This window comes from Aptenodytes forsteri, unplaced genomic scaffold (genome assembly GCF_000699145.1).
Source record: "Aptenodytes forsteri isolate BGI_AS27 unplaced genomic scaffold, ASM69914v1 Scaffold158, whole genome shotgun sequence".
Taxonomy (NCBI): domain Eukaryota; kingdom Metazoa; phylum Chordata; class Aves; order Sphenisciformes; family Spheniscidae; genus Aptenodytes; species Aptenodytes forsteri.
The window spans coordinates 1691195-1718462 of record NW_008794601.1 but is presented as its reverse complement, the minus strand read 5'-3'; the positions used below and the strand labels follow the sequence as shown (position 1 = coordinate 1718462).

Here is a 27268-nt window from a genome sequence, read left to right as displayed (position 1 = left end):
TAAGAGATCCTTCTTAGGAGGTACAGTGTATTGATTGCTAATCAATGCAGTCGTTAATCAATGCAATTGCAAACATTTGCATTTCCCTATATTTTCACGTGGATAAAAGACTACCATATTCAACCTGATGGGCTGTGGTTTTTATTTTTCCAACAGGACTTCCTGATGGAAACATTCATTATGTTTAAGGATCTGATCGGAAAAAATGTTTATGCAACTGACTGGATGGTCATGAACATGATGCAGAGCAGGTATATAGTTGCTGCTATTTTAAGTCTTGCTGCTGTTTTTGGAGCCTTTCTGGTTCTGAAAGGAGGGTGACTCACACAAGCAGGCTTGCAAATCACTGGAGTTAGGTAGGCTTATTTTCTTTCACAGTTTCAGGGTGATTTAAATTAGATTTCAGTAAATTGTAGTGCCTGCACATTTCTATTGATGAAACTGGAAATCTTTCTTCTCCTGCCCAAAGGCACACAATCAAAACCATGCAGTCTTTCATCCAGTCACTTATCTGCTGGAGAGTGCAACATAAATCAGAGAAGCCTTTTTGGTTTCAATTCTGGGGGAATCACGTGGCAAACATAAAGCTAGAGTTGGATACAAGTATGGTCTAGGGTTTAGTGTGCTGGCCTGTAAACTAGAACTACCCAGGTTCACTTCTGTCCTCTGCTGTGGACTTTGGCCTTGTGTGAGACAGTCTCTCCTGCTAAGTCTGTACAATTTGAATGGCTTTGGCTCGCTATCTGTCCATTGTGCTAGATAGCAAAGCATGGCCAAAATCTGCAGTTCACAACACAGCAGGGCCTATATGCCTGTGAGTTTAATGTTCCCGCAGGCAGTATCAACAGAACTGGGGATGGAATGAAGAAACAACAAGCACGTAAGTCCTGTTTGCATGGCACAGTCATGGAAGTTACCTTCAAAATGGAGACAGCGTAGCTCCACTGTGTCGTAGGGGTGCAGTGTGGAGAAGGACATGAAAGTGGCAAGTTGTTTGAATGCTTCAGTGGTGAGGATAGGCTAAACTTAAGAGAACCTACCATCTGGAATGACACTGCAGCCAGAGAGATTGGATGACCCAAAAAGTGTTTTGTTTTTCATCTGCCTCCAGTCACATTTTCTTCTGCTCATAAACAGGAATAACTTTCCCTGAATGTCCTTCTACTGGGAATAGAGGTGAAATAGCATTATAGAGGAATACCTGTCTTGTTTGGGAGCGTCTATTCTTGTCTCCTGAGCTTACATGTAGGAGTCGTAAACCCAGAACTGCAATGTTATTTTTTTCAAGAGCTACCTTTTATTTGATGTTTTATCTCTTCCAGGGTTTTCCTCCGGGCGGTGAACCAATTTACCTCTGTACTCAACCGTTTCTTTCTGGATCAAGCAAATTTTGAACTCCAGGTAGTAGTTCCATTGTCTCTGGATTTTCTTACGGACCCCAGTCCTGAAAGGCAGGAAGAACAAACAAATCCCACTGTTAATAGATTTGTTGATACAGAGCATGCCCGTGGAAAATGTCCATAGTCTTTTATAGAAAAGCAGCTGAATGCAGAGCAGTTCTGAATTATAGAACTATGGTTAGTGCAGCAATAAGTTGCAAGCAAATGCAACTGCTGCAGGCTTTACAAGGTCAAGTCGAGCAGCATGCTGACTATAGCTGATTTGTGCTTGACTAGTTAAAAACAAAATACTGTATGGGTGTACCCACTGTCACTTCCTTCAGTTGGAAAGTACAAGCTAAAAAGAGTGAGAAATTTTAAGTTGCTGTATGCTTCTGGCTTGCCTGCTATGGCTGAGAACACAGACTCATCTACCAGCTCACTGTCGGTACGCTTCCTCGTTAACACTTTCCTGGGAGACTACAGCATCTGGGGCTGTGTAGCTCTGTTGTGCTGGTTGTTGCTTTTCCTTTGTCTTTTCCTATTTTAGACTTGTTTCTCTTCCACAGCTCTGGAATAACTATTTCCATTTGGCAGTGGCCTTTCTCACTCATGAATCCCTCCAGCTGGAGAACTTCTCACAAGCCAAACGCAACAAAATTATCAAGAAGTGAGTTTACATTTTAAAAGTTGCCAGGCCTTTTTGCTTTTAAGAAGCTTCATTTGTACTGTTCCAGACATACCCCATACAATCTTAGAATGAGATGAAGCATGCCATGGAAGTGCTTGATTAATGAATGATGATAAAGGGAGGAGGGGTGACTGGGACAGATGTCAGGTCTTTACACTGTGGATGTCTAAGTCTGGTCAGACAGATCCTGAGCTGTTTGACCTCAATTTAAGCACCTTGCCAAAAGATTCTTTCCACTGTAAGGTCTGTAACAGAAGGCTTGCCGTAGTTCCCAAAGCAAGACCTTATGCAATTCCTCAGCCATTATGTAAGGTAGGTAAGCAAGAACCCTAAAAGCCCTGCAACTTTTTAGTCCCCTGTCTTTGCTTTTTCTGTTTTGAAAGCGAGAGCAGTTCAGACACATTCATCAACCCAAAAGTAGTAATTTTTAGTAACTTGGCCAAATTCACAAATACACTGAACAGCTTTTACTTCTGCATTTAGCTGGAATCAAGTGCCTAAATATATTTGTAGATCTTGACATAGAATTTTGTTAGGGCATACATAGTCAATATTTGCCATCTTTTTTCTGCAGTAATGAGGGCTTTAAGAAGCCTGGTAATGAAATATTCTCGCATTCTCTCAATGTCAGCAGTTAAAGCTTTAGGGGAAAAAACACCAAATACAACAAAATTCTGGGTAGCATTGCATGAAGCAGCAGGACTGCAGCTTTATTCTGCTCTCAGGGAGTCTGCAGTCTTCTGCCATAATGGCACATGGCCATTCTCTTCCTCTGTGCATTGAGCAATAGTGCTGGGGCAGGGTAAAGAAGAAAAAAGACGAGGTGAACATCTAACAAAATGTGTGTAATATTGAGGAACTTCTTGGTAGACTCTTAATACAGAAGATAGTTTGTGAGACCCCTTGGTATAAATGCCCAGCATATTCAGGTTTGTGTGTGGTGGGTTTTTTTTTAAGGAGAGGGTAATAAATTTCTGTGGTTTTGCTATTAAATTTCTTCAGCAACTTTGCAAAGGTCATTTCAGTGCATAGGGCTTTTTCATCTCTTTCTTTCTAATACTTTTTTTCTAGGTATGGGGACATGAGGAAAGAAATTGGCTTCAAAATAAGGGATATGTGGTATAACCTGGGTGAGTTCCAGCTAAAGAATTATCTTTATTCAAGCTCTCAAGCTGGATTTCAAATCCTTTATTTCTTATAAAAGCTGCTCATGTTTATTGTGGGGAAAATACACTTAAGGTTCAGCTGTTTCAGAGCACAAAATCTCTTTTCCTTTTTCTGTGAATAGCTTGCAAAGGCTGATCTTTTCTCATGTCAGCTGCTGAGGTAATTTCTTAGATTCCTCATAAAGGATGTTCTACCATAGGAAGGACAAGAGTAGAATTTTCGGAGAGCCTTTGTGATGTGCAACACTGCATGCAATTTAGTTCGATTTTTTTTCTTGGACTATTCCTGGATTTTGGAGCTGTAACATGTTACTTCTACTTTAAGTAGCCATTATATACGTAAAATATGCATTCTAAGCAGAATGTCTGTGGTTTATGGTCTTTATTTTATATTAATAATGTGCTTAAACATTTGGATATCCAAATCCTGCCATTAGGATGTATCTGACTGACTTTCTTGCAGGTCCCCACAAAATAAAATTCATTCCAGCAATGGTAGGCCCAATCCTGGAGGTAACGCTGGTCCCAGAGCCTGAGCTACGGAAAGCTACCATTCCCATCTTCTTTGATATGATGCAGTGCGAGTTTAACTTCAGTGGGAACAGAAACTTCCATATGGTAAGGGAGTCTGGTATCTTCAGTACAGATGTTCCGCAGTAAGCATTGGGCAAGAAGGAGAAGAGAACATTTGAACAAAAACAAAACAAACAAAAAAAAAAACCCCGCACAAAACAAGCATTGTGCCAAACACTTTGGGAAGTTATTGTTAAGTGGTTTGTAGGAGTCAGGACTCTTCAGTTCTGTCCCTGACTGTACCTTTGCATGACTTTGATAATTAATGAATTCCTCTGTTTTCATACCTTTCTGCATTTGCAGATGTGTGAATACCCACATCTAAATTGTGAAGCAATTTGGGGACCCTGAGAGAGTACTCTAAAAAGTAATGTCTATTTACATTTATAATAATAATAATATAAATTCTCCCAAGGCAGATCTTTGGCTGTAAATGTGAGTTACTATAAAGAAAATTGCTGGACAGTGAAGTGTTAGGACTACGTAGTTGCTTACATACCGACTCATTAACTTCAAATTCGACAACACATTTGTGAATACTGATGCCACCATTATGGAAAGGAGAACAGTGATACAAAGGACAGACACAATTTGCTTGAGGCTACACAAGTAGAAGGACAGAGCAGCAAACAGGACTCAGATCCCTAGTTCCAATCCTGTGCTAATTTCTCCAGAAGTTACCTTTTATTGCTACTGAGAAAGCACCAGAAAGTAAGGAAGGAAAAAGAGGAGCTTTGCTTTTGCCCTGAGGTTGTTTTCACTGCAGTTTCTAAGGACTTATTCTTCCAGCTGTTCCTCTGGGGTTATCAGACATTAACATCTCAACTGGCAGGCAGGGGACACTGTAGTTATGCTGTAGACAGTCTTCTCCCTGGGGATGGGTAGGAGCCATCCATCCAAAAGGCAGCCACCTTGGCATTTCAGACTGTTGTCAAATGTGACGTGCATCTTCCTAAGCACCATCCTCACACCAGCTTAGACCCCAGCTTCAGTGTGCATATGGGATCTTTCTTCCCTTGGGGTCATCAGTCTTTGGTGTGGTTGGCCCCAGGGTCTCGGGGGTTTTTGGAATCGGTAGAAGGAAGCAGGATGTGTGTGGCATGGATCTTCCATTCTGGTGGTATTTATGTACTAGCTACAGTTATAACTGAGACTATGTACTTGATCTGCTTGCACATAACAGGGCACATCTTCATGGTGAGACAGATTAATCACACAGGACTTGGTTCTTGCATCATGAGAAGTTGCTTTAATTAGTAGTCACAAGTGTTTATGATGGCCAGAGAGTTGTGACTTGCCCTTAACTGATGGTAGTAGTTCAGTTTCTTCAGGGTGAGTGAATGACAATTACCATCTCTAAGCTGGCTGCTAAGATGCTTCTTCATCCTAGCAAAACTGAACTGCTAATGGATGGAGGAGAAGAGGAGGCGTTCCCCCAGAGCATGACTTTCCAGTGACTGTAGGATGAGAGAGGGAGGACTTCTATTTCCTTACTCCAATCTTGTCATCTTGGCTTCTTACCATTTTTATTCTGCTCAACAATGAAAGCATCCCCTAGCTTGGCTTGTAAAACCAGTGTCTGATGGCGGGGCAGTTCAGAAACACCAGCCACAAGCATTACTAATGTTCAGACCACACTCTTGAGAGTTGCTGTCTATTTGATTGTGGGTTTTTGCCTTTTCAGTTTGAAAATGAGTTGATAACCAAGCTGGACCAGGAAGTGGAGGGTGGCCGAGGGGATGAACAGTACAAGATTTTGCTGGAGAAACTGTAAGTTTTATAAAGAACATGGAGAGTCTCTTTTACAGCTTAGTTGGCTATTTTTCTAATGCAAAGAAACCCTAATTCGTTACTCTAGTTAATAGGGAGACAGTGCAGTTGACAGTGATCTTAATGCTATACGGGTGTTCTGAGACTGATTGCCTTAAAATGATGCTTTTATTCTGGAGCAGCAACTTGCACAACTACCCTAAACTAAACTTGTAGATGAAAGCCTAGAGGCAGGTGCCAAACTGGCAAGGGGTTTGTAAGGGGAAAAGCTTGAGAACAGCAGGCTCACAGTTAAAGCAAAATCAGAACCTTCTTTTAGCACCAAGAGTAGAACCCAGGTTTTTGATCAACAAGGCAGGCTTTGACCTGTCTGACTTGGGTGTCTCAGGTCTGTGGGTGTGCTGTGCTGTTCTGCACTGAGAGTCTCTGTTCAGGAAACGTATTTGACTCTGTTAGCTGAGTGGCTGTTTGGGTAATTTACACTGAAGTTCTACTTACCACCGCTCAGAACCATAACTGAGTATTCCCTTCCGTCTCTCTGGGTGTATCTGCAGCCTCCTGGAGCACTGTCGGAAGCATAAATATCTGTCTACTTCTGGAGAAGTGTTTGCTTTGCTGGTCAGCAGCCTGCTAGAGAACCTGCTGGACTACAGGACAATCATGCATGATGAAAGCAAGGAGAACCGCATGAGCTGCACTGTCAATGTGCTGGTATGGGGAAGGCTGGATTTGGATACGGGTGCTCTTTTACTGACCTGGCTTCCGTGGTTTCTGAAGGATTTTTTTTCTGTAGGATTTTAAGTAATTCTTTATGCCATTTCTGGTTAATGATGGGCCTAAATCAGGCTACCAGCCATTGGCAGCTATAAAATGTAGAAAGATGTACAGTCCAAAATCAACTCACGTGGCTGGTCCTTGTCTATGTTGTAATCTGAAGCTCTGAAATACAGGCAGGAAAGATGGCTAGCTGATGGTTTGGGAAACCATCACTTTCTCTCTTTGACTTACCCCTTTTCTAGAGGTGATGGTAGCCCCACCTTATGTTAAAGGGATGGTTGCAGGGATATATGCACCTAAGTAGGCAAAATGACAGCAAAGATCTTTGAAATATCTAAAACTGATGCTTAAGTTACTTGTCTAGAGATGATTATGCAAATCCATGGTGCTTTACATTGTAAAAGATTGACTTTTTTTCTATTCTTGGCAGAATTTTTATAAGGAGAAGAAACGAGAGGACATTTATATCAGGTAGGCTGCTTCCCTCCATAAACCTTTATAGAAGCCTTTATTTCTCTTGGTGTTCTGTACACTGATACAGGAGTCCTTCACATCAAGTAACAGTTGCTTTTCGTTTGTTTAGGTATCTATATAAACTCCGGGACCTGCACACAGACTGTGAGAACTTCACAGAGGCCGCATACACTCTCCTCCTCCATGCAGAACTGCTCCAGGTATTACACTAAAGCCAATTTTAGTTTGCACTGTCAGGGTATGGTTTTAAATGAAGTGCAAACAGCTCAGAATAAGCAATTCACTTTTTTTCTCTTTTTTTTAATGTGACTTTGCATTACCTAGGTTCTAGTGGTCATTAATGAGCTTCACAATTTTGCAAATTGCACAGCAGCTAAATGGATGAAAGCAAAAATGTAATTAGCATCAATTTGTTACACACTCTTGGTGAAACAGAGTGCTATAGTGAGCTGGGAGAAAATGTCCATGTTCAGGGTCATAGTACAGTTTTTTTCACTTCTGCATGAACAGTGTAAAATGCATTAGCCTAAGCCATCTTAATTTGGATTTAAGTCAACCTCTTCATTTCTTCCACAGATTAATAAAGCATACACATTCACTTAGTGTCTCAACATAAGACCTTAAGCAAAAAATCACACCAGTTTTGCAGATATAATTAAACTTGTATTAACATTTTAAAGTGATTTTTAAATATGACTAAAAAAACTGTACAAGTTCAGAAGAAGCCTTAAACTGATTTGAAATGAACTTTTAATGTAGGAAAAAACCTGAAGCTTTCTGGCTGCTTATATGTGTAGTGAGAGAGCATAATCAGATGTTTTTCTGAGCAGCTGGCTGGAGTGGTTTAAGAAGTTACTGCATACTGGCTACTTGTTATTCTAACCATGCTGCTGAGATGCAGTGTTTGTGTGTGCATTCCTGGTTTACGTTAGTCAGCCAGCTCAGCGTATATCACTCTCCCTTTGCATTGATAATGGATTTGTCTTGAATGTATCCCTGCAGAAGGCAAGTCTATCCATTGTAGGGATTTGTTAATCTGAAAACGTTCCAGTTCTTTCAACTTTGCCTTTTTTTCCTCTGTACTAGTGGTCCGAGAAGCCATGTGTCCCTCATCTCCTGCAGAGGGACAGCTACTACGTCTATTCACAACAGGAACTCAAGGAAAAGCTCTACCAAGAAATTATCTCCTTCTTTGACAGGGGCAAAGTGAGTGTCTCTGCAGCATTCCTACAGTTCACTGGTAAATACTTGGCTTGGTGAATGTAGCTGGCAGAAGTTGTTAAAACAACTTCTCTTAAAAGCAGACGTGATTCCATAATAGGCCTTTGATGCTTAGGCCTGGCTTTTTAATAGAAACCACAGTACTGGCATGAGCAGGGTATGTATTTGTCCTGGTGATATTTGAATCCTTCTATTTCCTTGTTAGTCAAAGAGCATCTGAAAAACTAACCCTGTTCAAGATACTGGGTAGATGAGAAAACTAAAGGTGTTTTCCTTTCTTTTTCTGGGTAATGGCTTTTGTCAGGTTTTTGTATTGCAGTAAGTATGGCTTGTCTGGCTGATGCTGAACTTGTGTTCGTTGCACTTTGGATAGACGGTTCTACCAGGGCTAAATGAGACAAACCCAAGGAAGCCTGATGCAGGGGATGAAGTATTAGTGTAGGAGGAGACCACTTGGGCTTCTCTTGTTTGCTGCTTAGACATGTCCTTCCACCTCTTTGTGGCTCAGTTTTCTCTATCAGGAGTAACAATAGAAACCTTGCTTTGTAAATCACTTTCAGATCTACAAATCAAAAGAGCCTGTGTGACTATAGTAATTATTGCAAAAAATGTACAGCATGGAGTCTAAGGGAAAGTTGGCAGTGCATTAAAGTATTGCCTGAATTAAAATCAGCTGAATTTCTTGTTTACCTATCTGTGGTAATGAATGCTTTTAACTGAGTCTTTTATTTTGCTTGTGCTCTTCTTCCCCCACCTGCCTCCCTTCACCCTCCATGGAGATGTGGGAAAAAGCCATTCAACTAAGCAAAGAGTTGGCTGATATGTATGAAAACAAGGTCTTTGATTATGAGGGACTTGGTAATCTCCTGGTAAGACTTTTTTTTTCTCCTCCATTTTCAGCAGGCTGTTGACTGCTTAAATTAATATTGCTGAGCTGGATAAGCCCAAAATACATTTATGTTAAAGACAAACAAACCAACATAACCCCCATGGTTTTGTAAAGCTTAATATTAGAAGAATGTTTGCATAATTTCTTTTGAAGTGTGTGGTTTTGACCTTGTAATTAGCATGACAATATCGTGTGCAGATGTTTAGCATTCTTAGTGCTAATCGAATACGGTAACATTTGCATGGTGTATTCTTCAGGCTCCATAAATCTCATCACCTTGTTATTCCTGTGATAAAACTGCTGTGTATGAACACAGAACTATAGAATCATCTTGGTTCTGAATTATGTTTTTTAGTGGTTAAAGATGTAACCAGATGGTCTTTATGTTCTTTCATATGAGAATCATCTGCCCAGTTTTAGTTCTGCCAGTTCTCTGACATTTGTCACCATTTGTGTCTGCTCAGTTTCAGAACATATTTATTTTTAATTTGTGTTGCAATAGTTAAGGATTTCAGGTATCCTCCTGGAATCCTAAAAAACATGGCATTGTTCTCATGTCTGCAAACCAGGAAATGAAGTTGATTCTGGCCCAGACAAACCAAATATTTAGCCAAGTAAATGGATAAGTATGAGATACTGTATCAAAAAAACAATTGTAAGAAGTATTCTGTAGGGGAGAACTAATAGATCAGGAATTGTCACTGGGAATGTGAGCTACAGTCTGGCAGTGTCCTTGAATACTCCAAAGTGAAAATGCTGGTGACTTTTTCTTTTTCAGAAAAAACGAGCTACTTTTTATGAGAATATTATGAAGGCAATGAGACCTCAACCAGAGTACTTTGCTGTTGGATACTATGGTCAGGGTTTCCCCTCTTTCCTCCGGGTAAGAATTCTTCAGCACTCAATCTGGAGTGGACTCAAGTTCTGGAGTGGTGGGGACCCTAAAAGTCATAACTTTTGCAGAGCTTCCAAGAAAATTCAGATGCCAAACTCCTTTTCCTTTGAATGACACTGAGAGAACTAAATCCCTTAAGTATTTCAGAACATTTCAGCATATAAAAAGAGACAAGTAAGAGACCAGTTTTTTTGTGTTAACAGCTTTAATAGTTAGTGTGTTGCAATGGGGTTTGTTAGATGATTGGTATGCTCTTATAAGGACTTAAACAGAATCTACCTTTTGTATTTGTGCCCTATACGCTTCCTCAGAAATATGATTGTTGCCATTAGAAAACGTTCAGCTTGTAAAGAATTTATCCCATTGCTTTTCAGCCTGAATCAACCTAATTTTCAGGACATGGATCATTTCAATGCTCAAGCACATTAGTGAGAGTCTGTCCCACGCAGAAGAATTAAAATGCAAAGATGCTTCCTGTTTGAGATTGCTGCTAAGTACTGCTGGGTCTATGCTAGCTGTAATACAAGAATCTAGCCAAAGTGAGTCAGATGGGCAGGAAGCAGCGTACTATAAAATATTCCCAACTATTATTTAAAATCAAGGACCACTTACATTTTCAGACTGGAGTTGTTTGAAATTGCTGGCCATAAACGGAAGCCAAGCTTAATAAAAAAGAAAATTGTTAACTTAGGACTGTGGAACTGGATGGCATAGAAGGCTTTCACCTCCAGGTCATGTTTTTGAATGCATCCCTTCCAGAAGCCACCACTGCTTGGTGGCCAGTTTGGAAAAATAATTGGCCATGGTCTACTGTTAAGTGTGTAGCACAAAACTGCTGTAGCTGGCCATTTTGTTAATGGTAGCTGAAGAGAGTCAGGAATGGAACAGAGGTAAAACTTGTGTCTTTGTGCATAGAGAGATCCCTCAGTTAGCTCATACCATAGGTGGTCTGGCAGGGAGCATGCAGTTCCCTGCATTAAAGAACTTTTTGGGACACATTTTCTCTTACTTAAAATCAGTCCCCTGACTGAGATTTCATGTGTTGAATGTGTGAGTTCTTAGAGTGCTAGGAAGCATGAACGTGTCCAGTAACACTCGTATGTGGAACAACAAATTTTCTAGATAAATATGAGGATGCCATTGCAGGGCCTTGCTCCTGAGAGTTGCTGTGTTGTCACTCCAGCCTGTGTTTCTTCTCTCACGTGTTCTGACTGTCTGTTAAGCTAGGAGACAACCCTTCAGATAAACTAGATCTCTGAGACTACTCTGTGTATGTTTGGAAAGCTCTTTCTCATTGCTTTGTTTAGTGTTAATTCTTTTTTTCTTCTGCTACCCACAGAATAAAATTTTTATCTACCGTGGCAAAGAGTATGAACGAAGGGAGGACTTCAACCTGAAGCTATTGACCCAGTTTCCTAGTGCTGAGAAGATGACCAGCACTGCCCCTCCAGGAGAAGAGATCAAGTCTTCTCCTAAACAGTGTATCTTTTGGTTCTAATACGTTTTGGCACATTCAAGATCTGTCTCTTTCCTAGAATAAGATAATTCATAAACAACAATAATAAGGAAGGAACTTATTACTCCAGGGGGACTTTGAAGGCAGACACTGGGCATGAAAATAAGACTATCCAGAATTGCAATAGTGAACTTAAACATGTTGAATAAGAGAGACAGCTTGATATTGTCAGAGTTAAACGAGTTGCTGTTAGGATGAAACCTTAACAGATTGCAGGTCGGGATTTCTTATGCCTTCTTCTCAGGCAGGTGGTGCTGGCTGCTGTAGTATATATGTGATCCAGTTTGGTATTTCTAGGTGAAAGAGGTAAAATATAGGCAGTGAAAGTGGGATATAAAGAAAGTGGAAGTATGCTCTCTTCTTGCTTGCAGTTAACTAGCATTTATGAAGTGGCTGGCTTTTGGTTTTTTCCCCTAGAAGTCACTTTGTAAGAAGCGTGAAGTGATGATGAAAGTTGTTGAAATTTATTTATTCTTTATGCTGGTGGAACTCCAAACTGTGTGACACAGCACACCACTATGCTTAAGATCCTCTTTTAATTGTGAGCATGACTAAGTGCAGCCTAGTGAAGATGCTTCAGATTCTTGTTTGTGACTTCCAGTCAATAGCAGATGTGCTCCTGGAAGATGTACATCAGTAAAAACCAAGTTACTGGGCTTCTGGCCTGTGTTATACAGGCCAGACTAGAGAATCTGATGGTCCATTTTTGGCTTTAAAAGTCTGTGTACAAAGGCACAACTCAAGCAGTGATACCAGATGCTTCCTTTGCAATAAGCCTGCCAAGCACTAAATCCACATAGGAAATTAAAATTCATTCAAGACCAAACTTGGTATCAAAAAATGCCTCCTCTATTGCTGCTTTGTTTCAGCTACTTCCTTTGCATCTGTTTGTGTTTGTTCTAATGTTTTTGGCTCAAGATGAACCTGAACTGCAAAATTTGGATACAGATCTGAACTCTTCCAAAAGTTTGGGGGTGTTTGGTTCCGGGTCTTTGGCATAGCCCCATTGTAAAGGGGAGCAGCTGCATAGCTTGGATTTGGTACAGGTTCTTCTCGGACTCTTACAAACACCTTCTGAAAAGATGAGGAGTTTGAGTGCCCAAATCACTGTTGTGTTAGGCAGGGGTTGATGGTTCTGTAGTCTGTTTTAATTTCATGCTTTTTTAACCTCCTTTGTCTCAGGCTCTTTTTTACTTTTGCTTAGAATCTGCTTCCTCACTCTTTTATGATAAAATGCCTTGTTCTTCCTTTGGTTGTTTCATAATAATGTGCTGGAGATATTAAGTGAGCTGTACACAGTCTCAGGGAATGCCTACACGGTTAAACAGGCTAGTCTTCCACCAGTTCTGAACTAGAAGCTGTATAGCATACTTAGCATGGCATGAAGCCCAAGCTAATAAGCTCTCCTGAGAGAGAGAATATATTAGCTTGGGCTCAGTGCTTGATCTAATGTGGCTATGCGGTTTTGGGTTCAGATTTGGCTAGTATCCATCTGGCTCTTCAGTGCGGGCGGAATAACCTTGCCTTTGCTTTCCAAATACTGTTTAGAACTACCCTCAGTGAAATAAAAGGATGTATGGGGCTACCCTACCCACCAGTAAAACATTGCCTCTTCAGAGTGCAATTGGCAGGTGATTCACAGAAATAACTTATTAATGTGGGTCCAATTCATAGAATCATTGTTTATACTTTCCTTTTCCATACAGGTTTTTACTTCGGTAAAGCCTTCAATACAGTCCTTAGAACTCTGGAGGAACAACATTGTAAGCTGTTGTGCTTGGGGATACTATTACTAACTTTTTAATTTCTGTCATGGTTCACAGGTGCACAAGCTGAAGATGAAGTAGATATTCACTGACTAAAACCAGCCTACTTTCTTCAGTTAGCTTTATTGCTTTAAAAATTGGGAGGGAGCGGCAGCTTCACTGTACTGGAAGAATCTGACAAATAACCATGGGGCAGTGGGGGGGAGAGAAGAGACAGATGCATCCATTACAGAACCTAGTGCAGAATCTTGTTTTCCTGTCCCCAAAGTAGAAATCGGTAGCACCCAGGCTTCCCAAGCATTTCAGCAGGGAATTTCAATAGTTGGAAGTAATTAGTACAGCCCTTATCTTTTTGGGCTTTTAGTTCATGAGTAGCATACAAACTACAAGAAACAATATAATGCCTGTGATGGTTGATGAACTACTAAGTATTTTTCTTCAAACATGACAAGAGCACAGGGAATTGTTGAGAAGTCTGACATTTGATGAGAACGGGAAGGGTATTCCTCTCCCTCTCCTGTTTTCCCAGAAGGATTCATAGTTTTTCATCCTTAACTATAGCTGCTCAGATGTGCAGTGCTTTATTGTAAAGCCTGTGATGAACCTGCCACTTAATTATAAAGATAAACCTGTTCCTGAACAGATCTTAAAGTAATTTCTTTTCCTTTTCCCTCAACATTTCCTCTATATTTTTCTCAACTAGCCTAGGCACAAGGTGGAGTGCCTTTGTGTCTCGTGTAAATTTGTTTCACAGTCCAGTTTAAATGTGGTTGGTTTTGAGAGGAAACAGAAGAATGTTTCTGTAAGGAGGATGGGAGGTGATAAAACTCACCATTTACTCTGCTTCTTTCTAGCTACTATAGAGCAAACGAGGTACAGCAGTTCACGCACTCCCGACCAGTCAGGAAAGGAGAAAAAGACCCAGACAACGAGTTTGCTGTGAGTCCTTTTCTTTTGATGCCAGCTGGCTTGGGTGTCTGTGCTATGAGAAAATGGTTCTATGCATTTATTTATTTTGTTGCTGGCATTTTGAACAGCACTGTTACAATTTTTTTTCTCCACCTGTGGCAATGGAGTTTTGCTATTAAAATGTAGGAGAAGCAAATTCTTCGCATTGCAACCTTTACGTATAGCCAAATGTGATAATGTCAAGGGGCTCTGTAGCTGAAGTTGTAATGCTCAAAATCCTTGATCTAGAATCCATGAATATTGTGCTGTCTAACCGCAGCTTCCTACAGAGTGCAGCTGTGTGTCTGGTAGACTGTGGATGATGTAGCTATCCTTAAGGAGGCCAGCCTCTAACCATGAAGGATCAGTTCAACTTCAGGCCAACTTTTAAGATTTGCAGTGGAGAGTGAGCCTTGGATGTAGTGTTACAGCATGTTTCCTTGCTGCCTGTGAGACATACTGTTGCTCATGTGTAGTGGTTGAGCAAGTTGCATATAACTGGCTAAATATGCCATAATTGCAGTCCTGCTAATAGTGGTCCACATGAAGGATAACAGCCTACTGCCGCTAATGTTGATACCATTTAAATAGTAGACATGGTATTTGTTGCCAAAAACACTGGTTTCTGTCCCAGTTAGTGAAGGTGAAAGTCATTGTGTAAGTCGTGCCAGCTAGTGCTTAAAGCCTGGTTCCGTGCTCTACCACAGAAGAGAATTGAATTGCAAGACCAGTATTTTCCTTACATCTTGGAATTTTTTCCTTCTCTAACTAGAATATGTGGATAGAAAGGACAACCTACACGACAGCGTATTCATTTCCAGGCATCCTCAAGTGGTTTGAAGTCAAACAGATTACAACGGTGGGTTCTGCATATGAGCTGGGTCTCATCCCCTCCAATCTTTGGTAGATTAAAGAGTCTTGCGACAGTTAGGACTACTAGTCCTTCCACTGTTGGATGTGGCACACCAATAACTTCTGCTTCAGATAAAAGCAAATGTGTATCTTCTTTGATGTGCTTGTCTTTTTATGCCATTCTGCAAACAGCTCTACCCAAGGCAGCAACGTTCTACATTGACTGTGTAATGCTTGGGAGAGCGGTTACTTCTGTAACATGCTCCACAGTCAGCAGCCAAGTCCTAAACTGTTGTTCCTTCAGGTTAATGTATAAGATCGTTCTTGTATTCATCTCTGAATGGCAAGATAGTTAGCACAGGGGGTCCAAAATCCTCTGCTGGAAACTATTGAGCTGCTGTTCATATACGAGGAGTTACTTAACTTCATATTCAGTGGAGGTGAATGAAGTGGAGGTGAATTCTGTTTCTTTTTCCGTCAGGAAGAGATCAGCCCCTTGGAGAACGCCATAGAAACGATGGAGCTAACCAATGAGAAAATCAGCAACATTGTCCAACAGCATGTCTGGGACCGGAGTCTTCCTGTACATCCTCTCTCTATGCTCCTGAATGGGATTGTGGACCCAGCAGTCATGGGGGGATATACCAACTATGAAAAGGTCTTTTTCACGTTTATCTGTGGCTCAGTCTATTGACCTCTGCAATGTTGAAGACCTGAATTGAAACATGGGAAATTCAAGTTCAGTTTTCAGCTGTTACTCAGATATAGTGCATTCTGTAGCTGTGTCTGTCCGTTAAGAGCTCAAAGAGGAGGAGAAAAGAACAAAGATAAGAGATTTCCACTAGACTGGAACGTGGAAAACTCCCACATCTTTAGCGTTTTAGTGTTTAGTTTTGGTGCTGTGCATTGCCACAGAGATGAGTGATCCAACTCATCGGGCCTCATTTACAGTGGTGATAATAACATGGTCGTACCTCGTGGGGGCATTGAGCTGCTTGATCAGCCCAATGACGGGTGCAAGTAACAAAGAAAAGCAAAAGAGCTAACATTTCTCCATTGTATTAATATAGAATGGTAAGGCAAATGAGGATTTCTCTTTCCAGCAGATAATCTGTCTGTAGTCTTGCAGCAAAGAGCATATCTTTCAGGAAAAAAAACAGTGTTTCCTATCAAGGTTTATTCAGTTGACTTCAGTTGAACAGTGTATGTTCTTCCTTTGTTGTGATGTTTAACTTAAGCTGTTTATTCCCAGTATCTAATGATGGTGTTCCCAGCACAGAATATATTGCTTATTTCCATAAACTGCATGGATGGTGTTAAAACACATTTAATTCTTCTCAGATGTGTTCCAGTCATGTGAAATGAAGTGCAAAAGTTAAATGGGAGAGGGTCTGATTTATCTGGGGTCTAACTCTGCTGATTCCAGAGGAGTCGCATACTTTGCCAGGGCTGAATTTGGCCCTAAATCCTCCCATTTTATGAATTAAGGTTGACATGAAGTTTAGAATTACGAAAGTGGGAAAGCAGTTAAAACTAGGAAACACAAAGTATCTGTAACCACATCTGGAAATACTCATTTCTGGTTCATATTTTCCTATTTCAGCTGAAGATCAGTACAGAACATTTGGCTTTTGTGGGCGGCTAAAATCTTGAGTTTTAATTGTTTCATTGTAGCCAAAAGCCAAAGTCTGCATTTTTAACATGCGCTTTCTTCTTGCAATAATTAAACACTTTCGAGAAAAATCCACTGGGACCTACCCAGCAGTCCTTTCACAGGCTAACCTCCTCTTGACATCAGCCTTTTTCAGAGTCATACCACTAGGCCTATAAACACTTGTACATACAGTTCAGTTAATGGAACACAGAACTAAGAAATACATGCAGAGGCTGAAATAGATCAGAGACGTGTTTTAAAAGCAAATGGAAAAATTATTAGGGATTTTATCTAGGAAAAAAAAAATTAAATTCTTCTGACCAGGAATTGTGATACATTTCAATGTAATAATACACTGTAGCACATAGTGTGAATTGGCACAAGTTTAAGGCTTCAGTCCAAGAAAGTGTACTTGTGTTTGTTCAACTTTAAACTGATACCAGATTCTGTTGATTAAAGGTAAACACATAAGAAGTGTAGACTAAAGGTGCTTTGTTGAATCAAAACTGAGTCAAACTCTCAACATGGTCTTTATTTCTACTTGAATCTTTGTAACGAGCCCCATGTGAAAATGTTGTACTTAAGGGCTTAAGTCATAGAGCTTAAGGAAATTGCAGGCAGGAGATGCCCCGTTCACCTTTCTGCAGCGGAGGTTGTTTGCATGTCGTTGTGTACTGTAGGTCGTTGAATGCTAAAAATGAGACTTCTTGAAGTGAGAACTCAGAGACAGGATCTGCTACTCGCATTTGAGTGACAAGTAATGTAGCCTTGATTACTCAAAACAATACTATTTTATGAGAAGGCAATTGGAATTGAAGAAAATCCTTGTGATGAAGTAACTTTTTTTACATATCAGTGTTTCACTGAAAAAATAGTAAGATTTGTTGGTTTGTTTTTTACAAAAAAAGTCTCTTTTCTTCCCAGTTCTCAGCAAATGGTTCTTTGTCCTTCAGCTTTGTGTCACGGTGGTACTAAAACCAAACTTTGCTACGAGGAATAATGCCAATTAATTGCTTTTAAAGTACAAGGATCTTTCACTTGTTAGCTGTGAAAGCAATGTGGTGTCTGTATCATCTTCTCTTTGCTTTCAGGCCTTTTTCACAGAGAAGTATCTTCAAGAACATCCTGAAGATCAAGATAAAATTGAACTGCTTAAGCAACTAATTGCTCTACAGGTATTGTATGGGGAAAGAAGTGGAAGCATTATGTATGAGTGTAGATGTTTTTCCATCATCATTGTTTTGGAGAGATAATGCAGATAAAAACTATAAGAACAATCTGGATGTGTGTACAGTTGTTTTTTATTTTGAGGAAACTGTCATATTCTAAAATTGTGGCCTAGGCTGTTCCATGTACCTTGTGTTGCTCTGAAATGTGATTCTGGAATATTTACCAACATGGCGTGGATTTTTTCCCTCATGAGTGTAACAAAATATCTGTTACCTTTTCATTAATCATCAGACCTAATGTTTTGTCAGTCTGACCATTGAAAGTTGTCTGTTTTGACCTGCATGGCAATGAAAAATTGCCCTAGTTTTTTAGTAATGCAAATTGCATCCCTGCAGACCAGTTTTTACATATTTCCACACAACAGAGCCCAGTTAAAGCTACCTCACAATCATATAGCTTTGGGGGCTAAGAAGTGATACTCCATCATTTCACATGCTGTGTTTTACAAAGCAGAATATGGAATCTGAGTAGGGAAAAGGGAATCATAGGTATAGATGGGGAAAGTGTTCATGTTTCTTGAACACATGGAGCTCAAACAAACAATCAAGTTAGTACAGTGTCACAAGTTTTGAGTCAGCAGAGCTTCGTTACTGTATGATTGCTTTTTTTTGCATCTGCAAACTCAAAACAAGTTGATTTAAGTCCTTTGATTGTATCTGAAATGTGTAACATGCATAGAAAATTCCTTTCTGGAACAGGAGAGCTGATTTGTCCTTTTGTAGCTTAATTTTGTTCCTCCTTTCAGATGCCGTTGTTGGCAGAAGGGATTAGGATCCATGGTGAGAAGCTGACGGAACAGCTGAAGCCTCTACATGACAGACTGACAGCCTGTTTCAAAGAGCTGAAGAAGAAGGTGGAGAAGCAGTACGGTGTAATAACTCTGGTAAGCGTACCTGGTTGTTTAGTGTTTTGCCTTAAAGAAACACAACTTTCCCCTTTCCCACTTGTGAGTGAGTTAGTGTTACATGATTTATCACAAGCGTATTTGTCTGCAGCCTCCCTCCCTCACCGAAAGGAAACAGAGCAGGTCAGGCTCTGTCGTGTTGCCCTATATCATGTCTTCCACACTGAGACGGCTCTCTGTCACATCTGTGGCGTCTTCTGTGGTCTCTACATCTTCCACGTCATCTGATAGCACTTCCTCCAGACCAGGTTCAGACGGGTTAGTAATCAGCCTTTATGTGTGATTTACAAGAGTGGGGATATGCCTTTGCTGGAATTAGTTACTCTTAAAATGAAGATTTATTCCATACACAATAGTAATACCTAGACGTTTAAAACTTTAAATGGAGGCCAATGTTGTTATTCCATTTTACAGATAGGGTGTTTGCAGCACAGGTAGGGATAGTTCTGGGAATCGAACCCACGACTGTCTGTCTCTGGAGTCCCAATTATCTACATGATACTGAAGAGGGATGGAGGCAGTGTATTTCAGATGCATGCTATTTCTGTTTCCTAGGAATGCTGGAAAACAGAGGTGTAAGATACTACAAGGTAATTTAGGTTGATGTGGTCTGCAAAGAGGTGCATAGTCATATGGTACTTATTCTGCCTACCTGTTTGCAGCTGCATACATGGCATTAAAAGGAGCTGCCACACATGGAAACATTTCCTGATGTTACTTCTCTGTACATCTAGTTTGCATCTGTGGTAGCCAGGGAGTTTAGGTGACTTGCTCAAGGTCACACAGCAGACTCGGTGGCAGGGTTCAGCATAAAATGCAGCTCTGGCTCCTTCTGCAAGTAGATCACAGTTTATCTTGTACGTAAGGCATTATACTCAAAATCGCTAGGGTAACTTAGGAGCGCAAATCTTACTGAAAATTCCATGGTCATAACTCAGTTTTTCACGTTAATCTCTTACGCAGACTAAGAGATCATAGCTTTTTAACAGATGGCACTTTAAATGTCTGACAGACTAATGTTTCATGTTTTTTCACTCTTTCGGTGTGGGCCACAGATCTATTCTGGAGCCTCTCTTGGAGAGAAGAATATCAACAGCTTCCAGAGCCGAGGAACTGCCCATGAAAGATGATGGTGATAACCGGATTAGCAAACTCAAGCGGAAGGACTGGAGTATTAGCAAGTCTCAGGTTATTGTAGAGAAGGAGCCAGAAATGGAACTGACTTCCAAAATGGTAAAAAAATAAAATAATAATAGCAATAATAAAATCCACAGCAGGAGATTTTAGTGTTTCCGTTGCTTTCAGCCATGCTTGTCATTGGGAACTTCATTAAATAGTGGGAGGGGTTCAAATACCAAAAGCCTTGGTCATCTGAGTAATTCTTACTTTTTTATTTGGAAAACTTGTGTCACAGACTGAACTGCAGTTTGGCTTAAGGTACAAACTGGAAGTACGAGGCACTGATGTTTCTTCTAGGTGCTCAGTGCCCTCATTTCTTGTAGGAGTGGAGGACTGTGTGATGCACTCAGCACAATGTAGCATTGTTCTGGTTTTGTCGGAGCAAGCAGATACTGCTAGCCCACTCAAATCCAGCTGGCAAGCCAGATGTTCAGCTGCTATCGGTCAGCATCACAGCACAAATCAAACGTACTGCAAGGTGAAGATCAGTTTGATAGATTGAGGAGTTGAAAAAAGATGGTCTGGTAGTTAGGTCACCAGCTTGGGACTCTGAAAAACTGGTTCTTCCAGTCTGTACTCTGGTCCAGACTGCCTGCGTGAGGGCAGGAGTGTTTACTCCTTGAGCAAATTATTTGCGAAAGAGGAATAAAAGAGAATCTGTACCCCCACAGGAGTGTTGTCTTGAGGAATATATTGGAGACTGTTAGGCATTCAGGTTGACAGAGGAATTCAGAATGATCACCTAATACAAACGGTTAAGTTTCAGCCTAAAAGTAGAGTTGTATGACCTTGGAGTATTATTCTGATTTATGCTAAGACTATGTTACACTGGTCAGAGAGTATGCGAGAATTAGGCAGCTGAGTATTTAAGCTGGTGGCTCAGCGATACTAATTTGACTTAACACAGACTGCGTAAATAATGAGAAAGCATGAGTTCTTCTATTTCCCTCTCCCTCCCAAGATCTCAACTGAATCTGGCAGGAACGGGTTATGCTGCTATATATTCAGGAATTCTCATCAAATCTGAGTGACGCTGCCAGCACTTGGAGTGTGCAGAATATTTATAAAAAGGGGAACTGTGGTTCTAGAATCATGTCATTTGGTATTGACAGGCTTTCCACTCGAGGAAAACCTGGGGTCGTAAATATTAGTGGTTCAAGAGGCCTGGCCCTCTGCCTCTGGAAGAATTAAATGGGTTTAACCCACAAACTGTGATGTCAGCTGCTGATCACTTTATTAAGTAAAACTGGAGGGAAAAGATCTGGGAGAAAGCCCGTTTGTATTGACGAGTTCGCTAGGACAGTAAGGCATGTCTGTCCAAGACTTTGCATTGCAGAGAGCTGAGAAATGCAAAACAGAACACCCACCCTCCCCTCTCCCCCCATATCTCTGAGGGCAAATTTATATGTGCGATCAGCTTACTGAAGTGAATGAGCGGTGAAGGGTTATATTCATGCTTAAGAACATTGCAAAGTACAGAGAATGCTGGTTTTTATAGCTGGTCTGTTCCAAAGCTGCATAGTGCAGCCCAAGAATTGGACAGACTGATTTTTATGCAGCTCTTGACTAAGCTGCTTGGGAGCTAGAAAGCCAGAGGGAACCAAAGGCTTGCTGTATGTCCAGCAGCTTTGGTCTTTGTAAGTTTTATATTCACTGCACACCAATGTGTGGTCCCTTCTGCGCAGTGAGAAATACTGAACTGCTCAATGATGGACAATGATCTCTAAAAGAGCCCAGTGAGTTTAATTTTATATGTGTAAGTGAAAGCCTTCTCTGTAAAGCAATAAACTAATATTTAAAAGGACTGTAATATTCATGCACTGGACTCTTGGGACCGTATTCAGATGGCCTCACGATTTGAGTGAAGAGACAGAGGACACGCGTGACCCTGGAAGGAACTGGAACAACATCATCTGCGTCCCAAATGCAAGGGATTTGCTCTGTAAAGCCTGAAAAAGACTTGTTTCACAACCCTAAGGAGCTGCATGACACTAGCAGTCCTGACTTGCACCCAGAATTTCATCTTTTTTTTTTTCTTCTTGGAAAGACTTTTTTTTTTTCCCCAAAATTTGTTCGCAGAACTGCTAGTCAAATACAGCAATTTTTCAGCTTGACGTCTTCCCTTCTTAGTTAATACACTACGGTCGTTAAAAACAGTTTACTGTTGCTACGCAGTTAGTAAGGTCCCACAGAAAACTGCATGTGTCATAGGAGCACAGTGTATGCCTTTTGACATGGCTCGGCCAGGGCAGTGGTTTCACTCTTATGTTTTACCTGAATGCACCTTTCTCCCTTATGCATGGCTCTTCTGGAGCATGTTGATGCCTTTGTGACAGGTCTGATTATCTGATACGTGTGCAGCAACCTTGCTGACTTCTAAAGGTTTTGTTTACTCTCTCTTTCAACCAGGGCATGTCAGGAAAAGCACAAAGGCCAAAGAGTCTTCAATTAGGAGACAACAGACTGACTTTGCTTCAGGGTTCTTCAATCCAGCAATCAACACCTTGCAGCCCACCACCCATCACTCCCAAAACCCCAAGAACCCAAAGTAAGTTCTATTATAGAGCAATTGTCACATCCTTCAGGACAGTATCTGCAGTAGTAGGAATTACTATATATTTGCTGAGCTAACCTCACTGGGGAGGGAGAGAGGGAAGGAGGAACTGCTCTGAAGTAGTTCACAGAAAGTGACTGGGCTGTTAATGTTTGTAGACATTTTTGTCAGATAACAGAATTTGGCAGTGTTACCAAAGGCATTACGATCATACTTGTGACTTACATATCACTTGTTAAAATTAGCATATCAGATGAATTCCAGAGAACAATTTTTATCTTTTCAGTTTCTTTCTTGCTTTCTCCTGTATTGACTTGTGGGAAGGTATATTAAACCTCGAGGTGAACATCATATGCAGTCAATGTAGATGCTTGTAAAAGCATCAAGTCAGGTGGTTAGAGCACATACTAGAGGAATTTATCCTGTGAATTCACTGGATGGAACTGCATCAATTCAGCATAGTATTTCTGATCAGGTCTATGGCTAAATTTTCTGGGCAAGCCCTGAAGGCTTTGTTAATTAATGAACGATAACTCCTATTGCATGGCAAAAAGTTTTAGGAGAAGTTGCTCTGTGGTTTGGAAACTCAGCTAATAAATGTTACATCTGCAAGAGAAGGAATTTATCTTGAAGAATTAGCAAAATGAATAATTTGCGCAGTTACCTTCCTTGCATATCCAGTAAGCTCTGTAGTTAATTCTGAAGCGGCATATAAATATGGCTAAGGTAAAAATACAACTGTAGTGTCACCACTGACAACTTCCTTGCTTGCTGTTGCATTTCTCACTCTACTGCTCTTTTTTTAAAGGAACAGAAGTTCATATGTAGGACCTGACTGTCCTTTCTCTTATATGGATATAAATTCAGAATCCACTGTAGATAATGAACTAAACTAGCATAAAACTGTTGTGAGAGGATTAAAACCAAAAAATACATATCAGGGTGGGGAACGGGGTGGGGAGACAACCAGAAACACAAACAAATGCAGGAATACTATATGAAGAGAGATCTGTGAAAGGAATGTGAAACCTCACTCTTCTACTTAGCAAGTGGTTTTAATTGCCTTTAGTAGCAGGACAGCTTCCTAGGAATTCTTCTGAAGTTTGGGTACTTATCTACTCATCAACTGGAGTTAAAATCAAAGTGAATTCTCAGGTTGAGGCCCAGAGTGAAAGGAAACCCCACTGAACATTGCAGATGTGATAATGGATTCAGTTTTCTGTTCTCTCAGGCATGCATTTTTCACATGAACTTAGATTCATTTGATGAAGATAGAACTCTTCTGAGCATTTTGAACTTAAGGGAGATACGACTGTGACTCTACTTTGACATAACCATTCAGGTTTAGCTGCTAAAGCGGAGAACTGTTAGCAGATCGAAAGCACAAGATATTAAATGATTCTCCCTTAAAATTCTACATGGTCCATCCCATTTCCCATTCCTTTTCCACCTACTTTAATGACTTTTCTTATTATTGTTGTTGCTTCTAGGTTTTCCCTCATTGCAAGCTGATGGCTTACAGAGCACCCCACCCCCACCTCCGCCCAAAAGCAAACCCTATGAGAATAGCAACCCGAGGAATTCTGTGGAGGTAAGGAAATGAGAGCTGACATTTTTTTGGAAAACAGCTTTTGAGAAAGAGACACCAGTGGAATTTTCCAAGCTGCTTCTAGGGTGGTGCTACTTGAAACTAGTCTAATCATTTTACTGGTTCACTCCCTGAAACCACAAAAGAATAAAAAGTTTTTTGCATCAAGAGAAGGCTATCAAGTGCAGTCCCTTCTTTTCAAGTGGGAGTTGTGTTGTCCTTGGTTAGGCAAACTCTGTATAGGGGTGGGAAGATATATTGAAAACAAACGAGCACAATGATTAAAAAGTTTCAAAAACATGATCAACATAAAATAGCACAGTAATCTGGTCCTGAAAAAGAAGGGAAAAAAAATTCACACATTTTCAGAGATTATAAATGTCTCCTTTTGAGTCCTCAGCTCAGAAGAATCTAATTTTTCAAGTTATGCATCGTTAGTCACTTAAAACAGCCTGTGTTATATCACCATCTTAGCCACAGCCTTTTTCTCAAGTTCATGAAGTTGGTTTCCTTCTAGGAACATCAAATTGCCGTTTTTTTTAATGCAGTGTCACTAATGTTTCTCTTGCCCTGTGGGATTCCAAACGGCTTGCAGATACTTCACATGCAAATACTCTGGTCACTGTGTCAGAATCACTTCATCTGCCCCTGAAATGTAGGTGCTCCTGATATGAGACTGTAATTGCATCCCTTTGTAACTGTGAAAGGGATGGATGTCTTCCCCAGTCCAGTTTGCAAAGAGGATTTATGGAGTACCTTAGTGAGATGAACTGGAATTTAACCAAAACAAATTTAAAGAATGACTGCACTTAACAAAATATGTTACCTCGGACAACACAGGAAGACAATAAAACAGCTGATCACTTAATTCTGTTAGAGAGAGAGAAATGACACTGGCATAAAGCTTTGGAGCATGGGATAAATAGGAGGTTTTCTACTTTGCCCTTCATTTGATCAGAATTGACTGTGCTTCTGAAAAGGGGCAGTATAGCTGCTGTAGGTGGTGTGAATGGCAGAAATATGCCAGCTCTAGGGATGCTATGGGAGTCATTGGTTCAAGAGGATTAATAGAGAGCCTGCTTCCCTTGAGCCTTGTAGGAAAACTAATTACTGACATGTTCTGGCTTGCAACATTGACCTTGGCTTGCAGCCAAATGAAAAGGATTTGAAGGGCTGTAAAGAGAGATTGTAAAAGTGTTTTCTGAAGGGTTTTGTTACTTTGTTGTTCTTGTAAAGTTGACTCTGTCCTCCTTCAGTTAAAATAGTCCTGAAATCTTGACAGTTTTGGCTAAGCAGGTGGTGAGCACACAAGCTTCTTGTTTACCTTGCCTTTCACATCTCATTTGTTTACAGGATGCCCCTTAAAACAAGCAGAGAGCCAACTTGAAAGAACCCACTAGTGCAGTTTCCTGTAAGAACAAGGAATGCCCTACAAGCCCCTGTGCCGGGCAAGCTGGGCTTGCTTTAGTAGAACTTTACTTGCTACCATTTTATGGAGTTAGTTGTACCATTCTGATTTGGAAGTGTTTCGTATCCTTTTGGCCCACTTGGTGCAACTCATCAAGCCAGCAAGATAAAAATAGTTGAATTTTGAAACATTGAGGAAAATGGGTTTATTGCCATTTTACTGATGAACAAAACGTGGGACAGAGGGACAAATGGCTCTGACTCAAAGTCAGGCTGCAGGTCAGAAGCAACTAAAGTGTATCCGCAACTAAAGCGTATTCTAGCAACTAAAACGTATCTGCTTCTGTTATCTGCTGGGGATGTGTCCTTGTTTGCCCCTGTCATCAATAGCATGTGGTACTGAGAGGCTGAATTCAAACATTTGGTCCTGAAAGAAACATCAAGTATTACAGGGCCTTTGGGATTTCTTGTTTGGTAAAGCAGAATGTCTTAACTTGCCAGTAATGGTTTATTTTTCTGTGTGTTTTTGTTTTATCTTCTCAGGTTGCTCCACCACTACCCAGCAGACGTGAAGCCAAACCTCCCCCTCCACCCCCAAAAACCAGAAAATCCAGCGTTGTCTCTTCAGAGCAAGGATTGCAGTGAGGATCATCACTTGCTGGTGTAACAGCAAGCGCCTAGAGTGAAATGGCTGCTTTCTTTTTACTGACATGCTGGGGCTCTCTGACCCGAAAGACTAGTGATCTCGCCTGCCATTCCATTCACTCCCCTTAGAGTTTTCTTTGGGAAATACCAAAAGGAACTGTTATTGTGACTGTATTCCCAACCTCTGTTTTACTCTTCCAGTACTGAGACACTAATCACATAGCAGGAGAAGTCGCCCTACTGGAATTCTTGCCTGTCTTAGTCTTGTCTGTCCCGAGTTTTTTCACTGATGCAATTTCAGCAGCTCATTCCTAGTGTAAATCTGTCACAGTAGTGATTTGCACCAGTGTTTGAAACAAGGTAAGCCACACCAGTATGAGATGTGCACTACAGTATTTTCACATAAGTTCGTTACAGCTTTACAGCTGTACTCATGCACCGATCCCTCCTTCTGCCCCAGCAGTGTAGCCAAGCCCTGATTTGCACGAAGTGAAACAGATCGCAGCCATTCCTAAGTTGTGAAATGTCGGCTCCTGAGACGTCAGGTGCTGGTGTATGATGTGCAGTCTCCTAAGATGCTTGATTGCAGGCAGAGACCTGAGCATTGTTAGCAGAATAAGAAGTCTTTTTTTCTGCTAGTCATCATATGTATTTAAGATGAAGCGCAGACTTTCTGCCTTACACCATCTCTGCTCGAGTAGTGGCAGTTGCTCACTCCCAATGGAGAGTTTAGGTTCACCAGTACTTTGTCATAGTTTCACTGTTGATTGTGGTTTTGACACTACAGAGCAGTTGATACTCCTCCCTGAATTATGTTACCTACTTGGTTTGTGCTTGCATCTGGGATTTGGTACAATATTTCATCTTTGTGCTTTTTAATAGGGTGTAAAAAGTTGCTTCTCTCCTGTGACTATGTGAGAAGAATAGAAGCTGCATTGATACCAGCACTGTACTGGTACCAGCAGCTTTGAGAGGATGGAGTGTGCAAAACTAGTTACACATCCTGACCTCAGAAACAAAGTCTGATGGTTACTGTAACCTTTACTTTGGCTGGGCAAATTCACACGAATATAAATAATTCTCATCCTCTTTTTTTTTTTTTCCTGCGCCCATTTGTGGCAGTACTTGCACTTTGTTTTATAGCCTCCCTTGATCTGGGTTTTTAACAGCCACTGGACTTTAGTGGCTGT

The 27268-nt window shown here is 40.8% G+C and overlaps 1 protein-coding gene across 1 annotated transcript in view; it reads left to right on the top strand.

Moving 5' to 3' along the window:
• DOCK5 (dedicator of cytokinesis 5) overlaps positions 1–26078 on the top strand; it is a 64272-nt gene extending 38194 nt beyond the window's left edge. Inside the window, exons 28-51 of the mRNA XM_019470396.1 lie at positions 157–251; positions 1323–1401; positions 1949–2049; positions 3142–3200; positions 3700–3854; positions 5494–5579; positions 6134–6290; positions 6787–6827; positions 6940–7030; positions 7917–8036; positions 8831–8920; positions 9719–9823; positions 11175–11316; positions 13687–13768; positions 13972–14056; positions 14838–14924; positions 15399–15575; positions 17663–17746; positions 18547–18684; positions 18797–18963; positions 19761–19938; positions 22294–22432; positions 23929–24029; positions 25977–26078. Of these exons, the coding sequence (XP_019325941.1) occupies positions 157–251; positions 1323–1401; positions 1949–2049; positions 3142–3200; positions 3700–3854; positions 5494–5579; positions 6134–6290; positions 6787–6827; positions 6940–7030; positions 7917–8036; positions 8831–8920; positions 9719–9823; positions 11175–11316; positions 13687–13768; positions 13972–14056; positions 14838–14924; positions 15399–15575; positions 17663–17746; positions 18547–18684; positions 18797–18963; positions 19761–19938; positions 22294–22432; positions 23929–24029; positions 25977–26078 (2661 nt within the window). The remainder of the gene's footprint in view (positions 1–156; positions 252–1322; positions 1402–1948; positions 2050–3141; positions 3201–3699; positions 3855–5493; positions 5580–6133; positions 6291–6786; positions 6828–6939; positions 7031–7916; positions 8037–8830; positions 8921–9718; positions 9824–11174; positions 11317–13686; positions 13769–13971; positions 14057–14837; positions 14925–15398; positions 15576–17662; positions 17747–18546; positions 18685–18796; positions 18964–19760; positions 19939–22293; positions 22433–23928; positions 24030–25976) is intronic.
• Positions 26079–27268: the final 1190 nt, after the last annotated feature.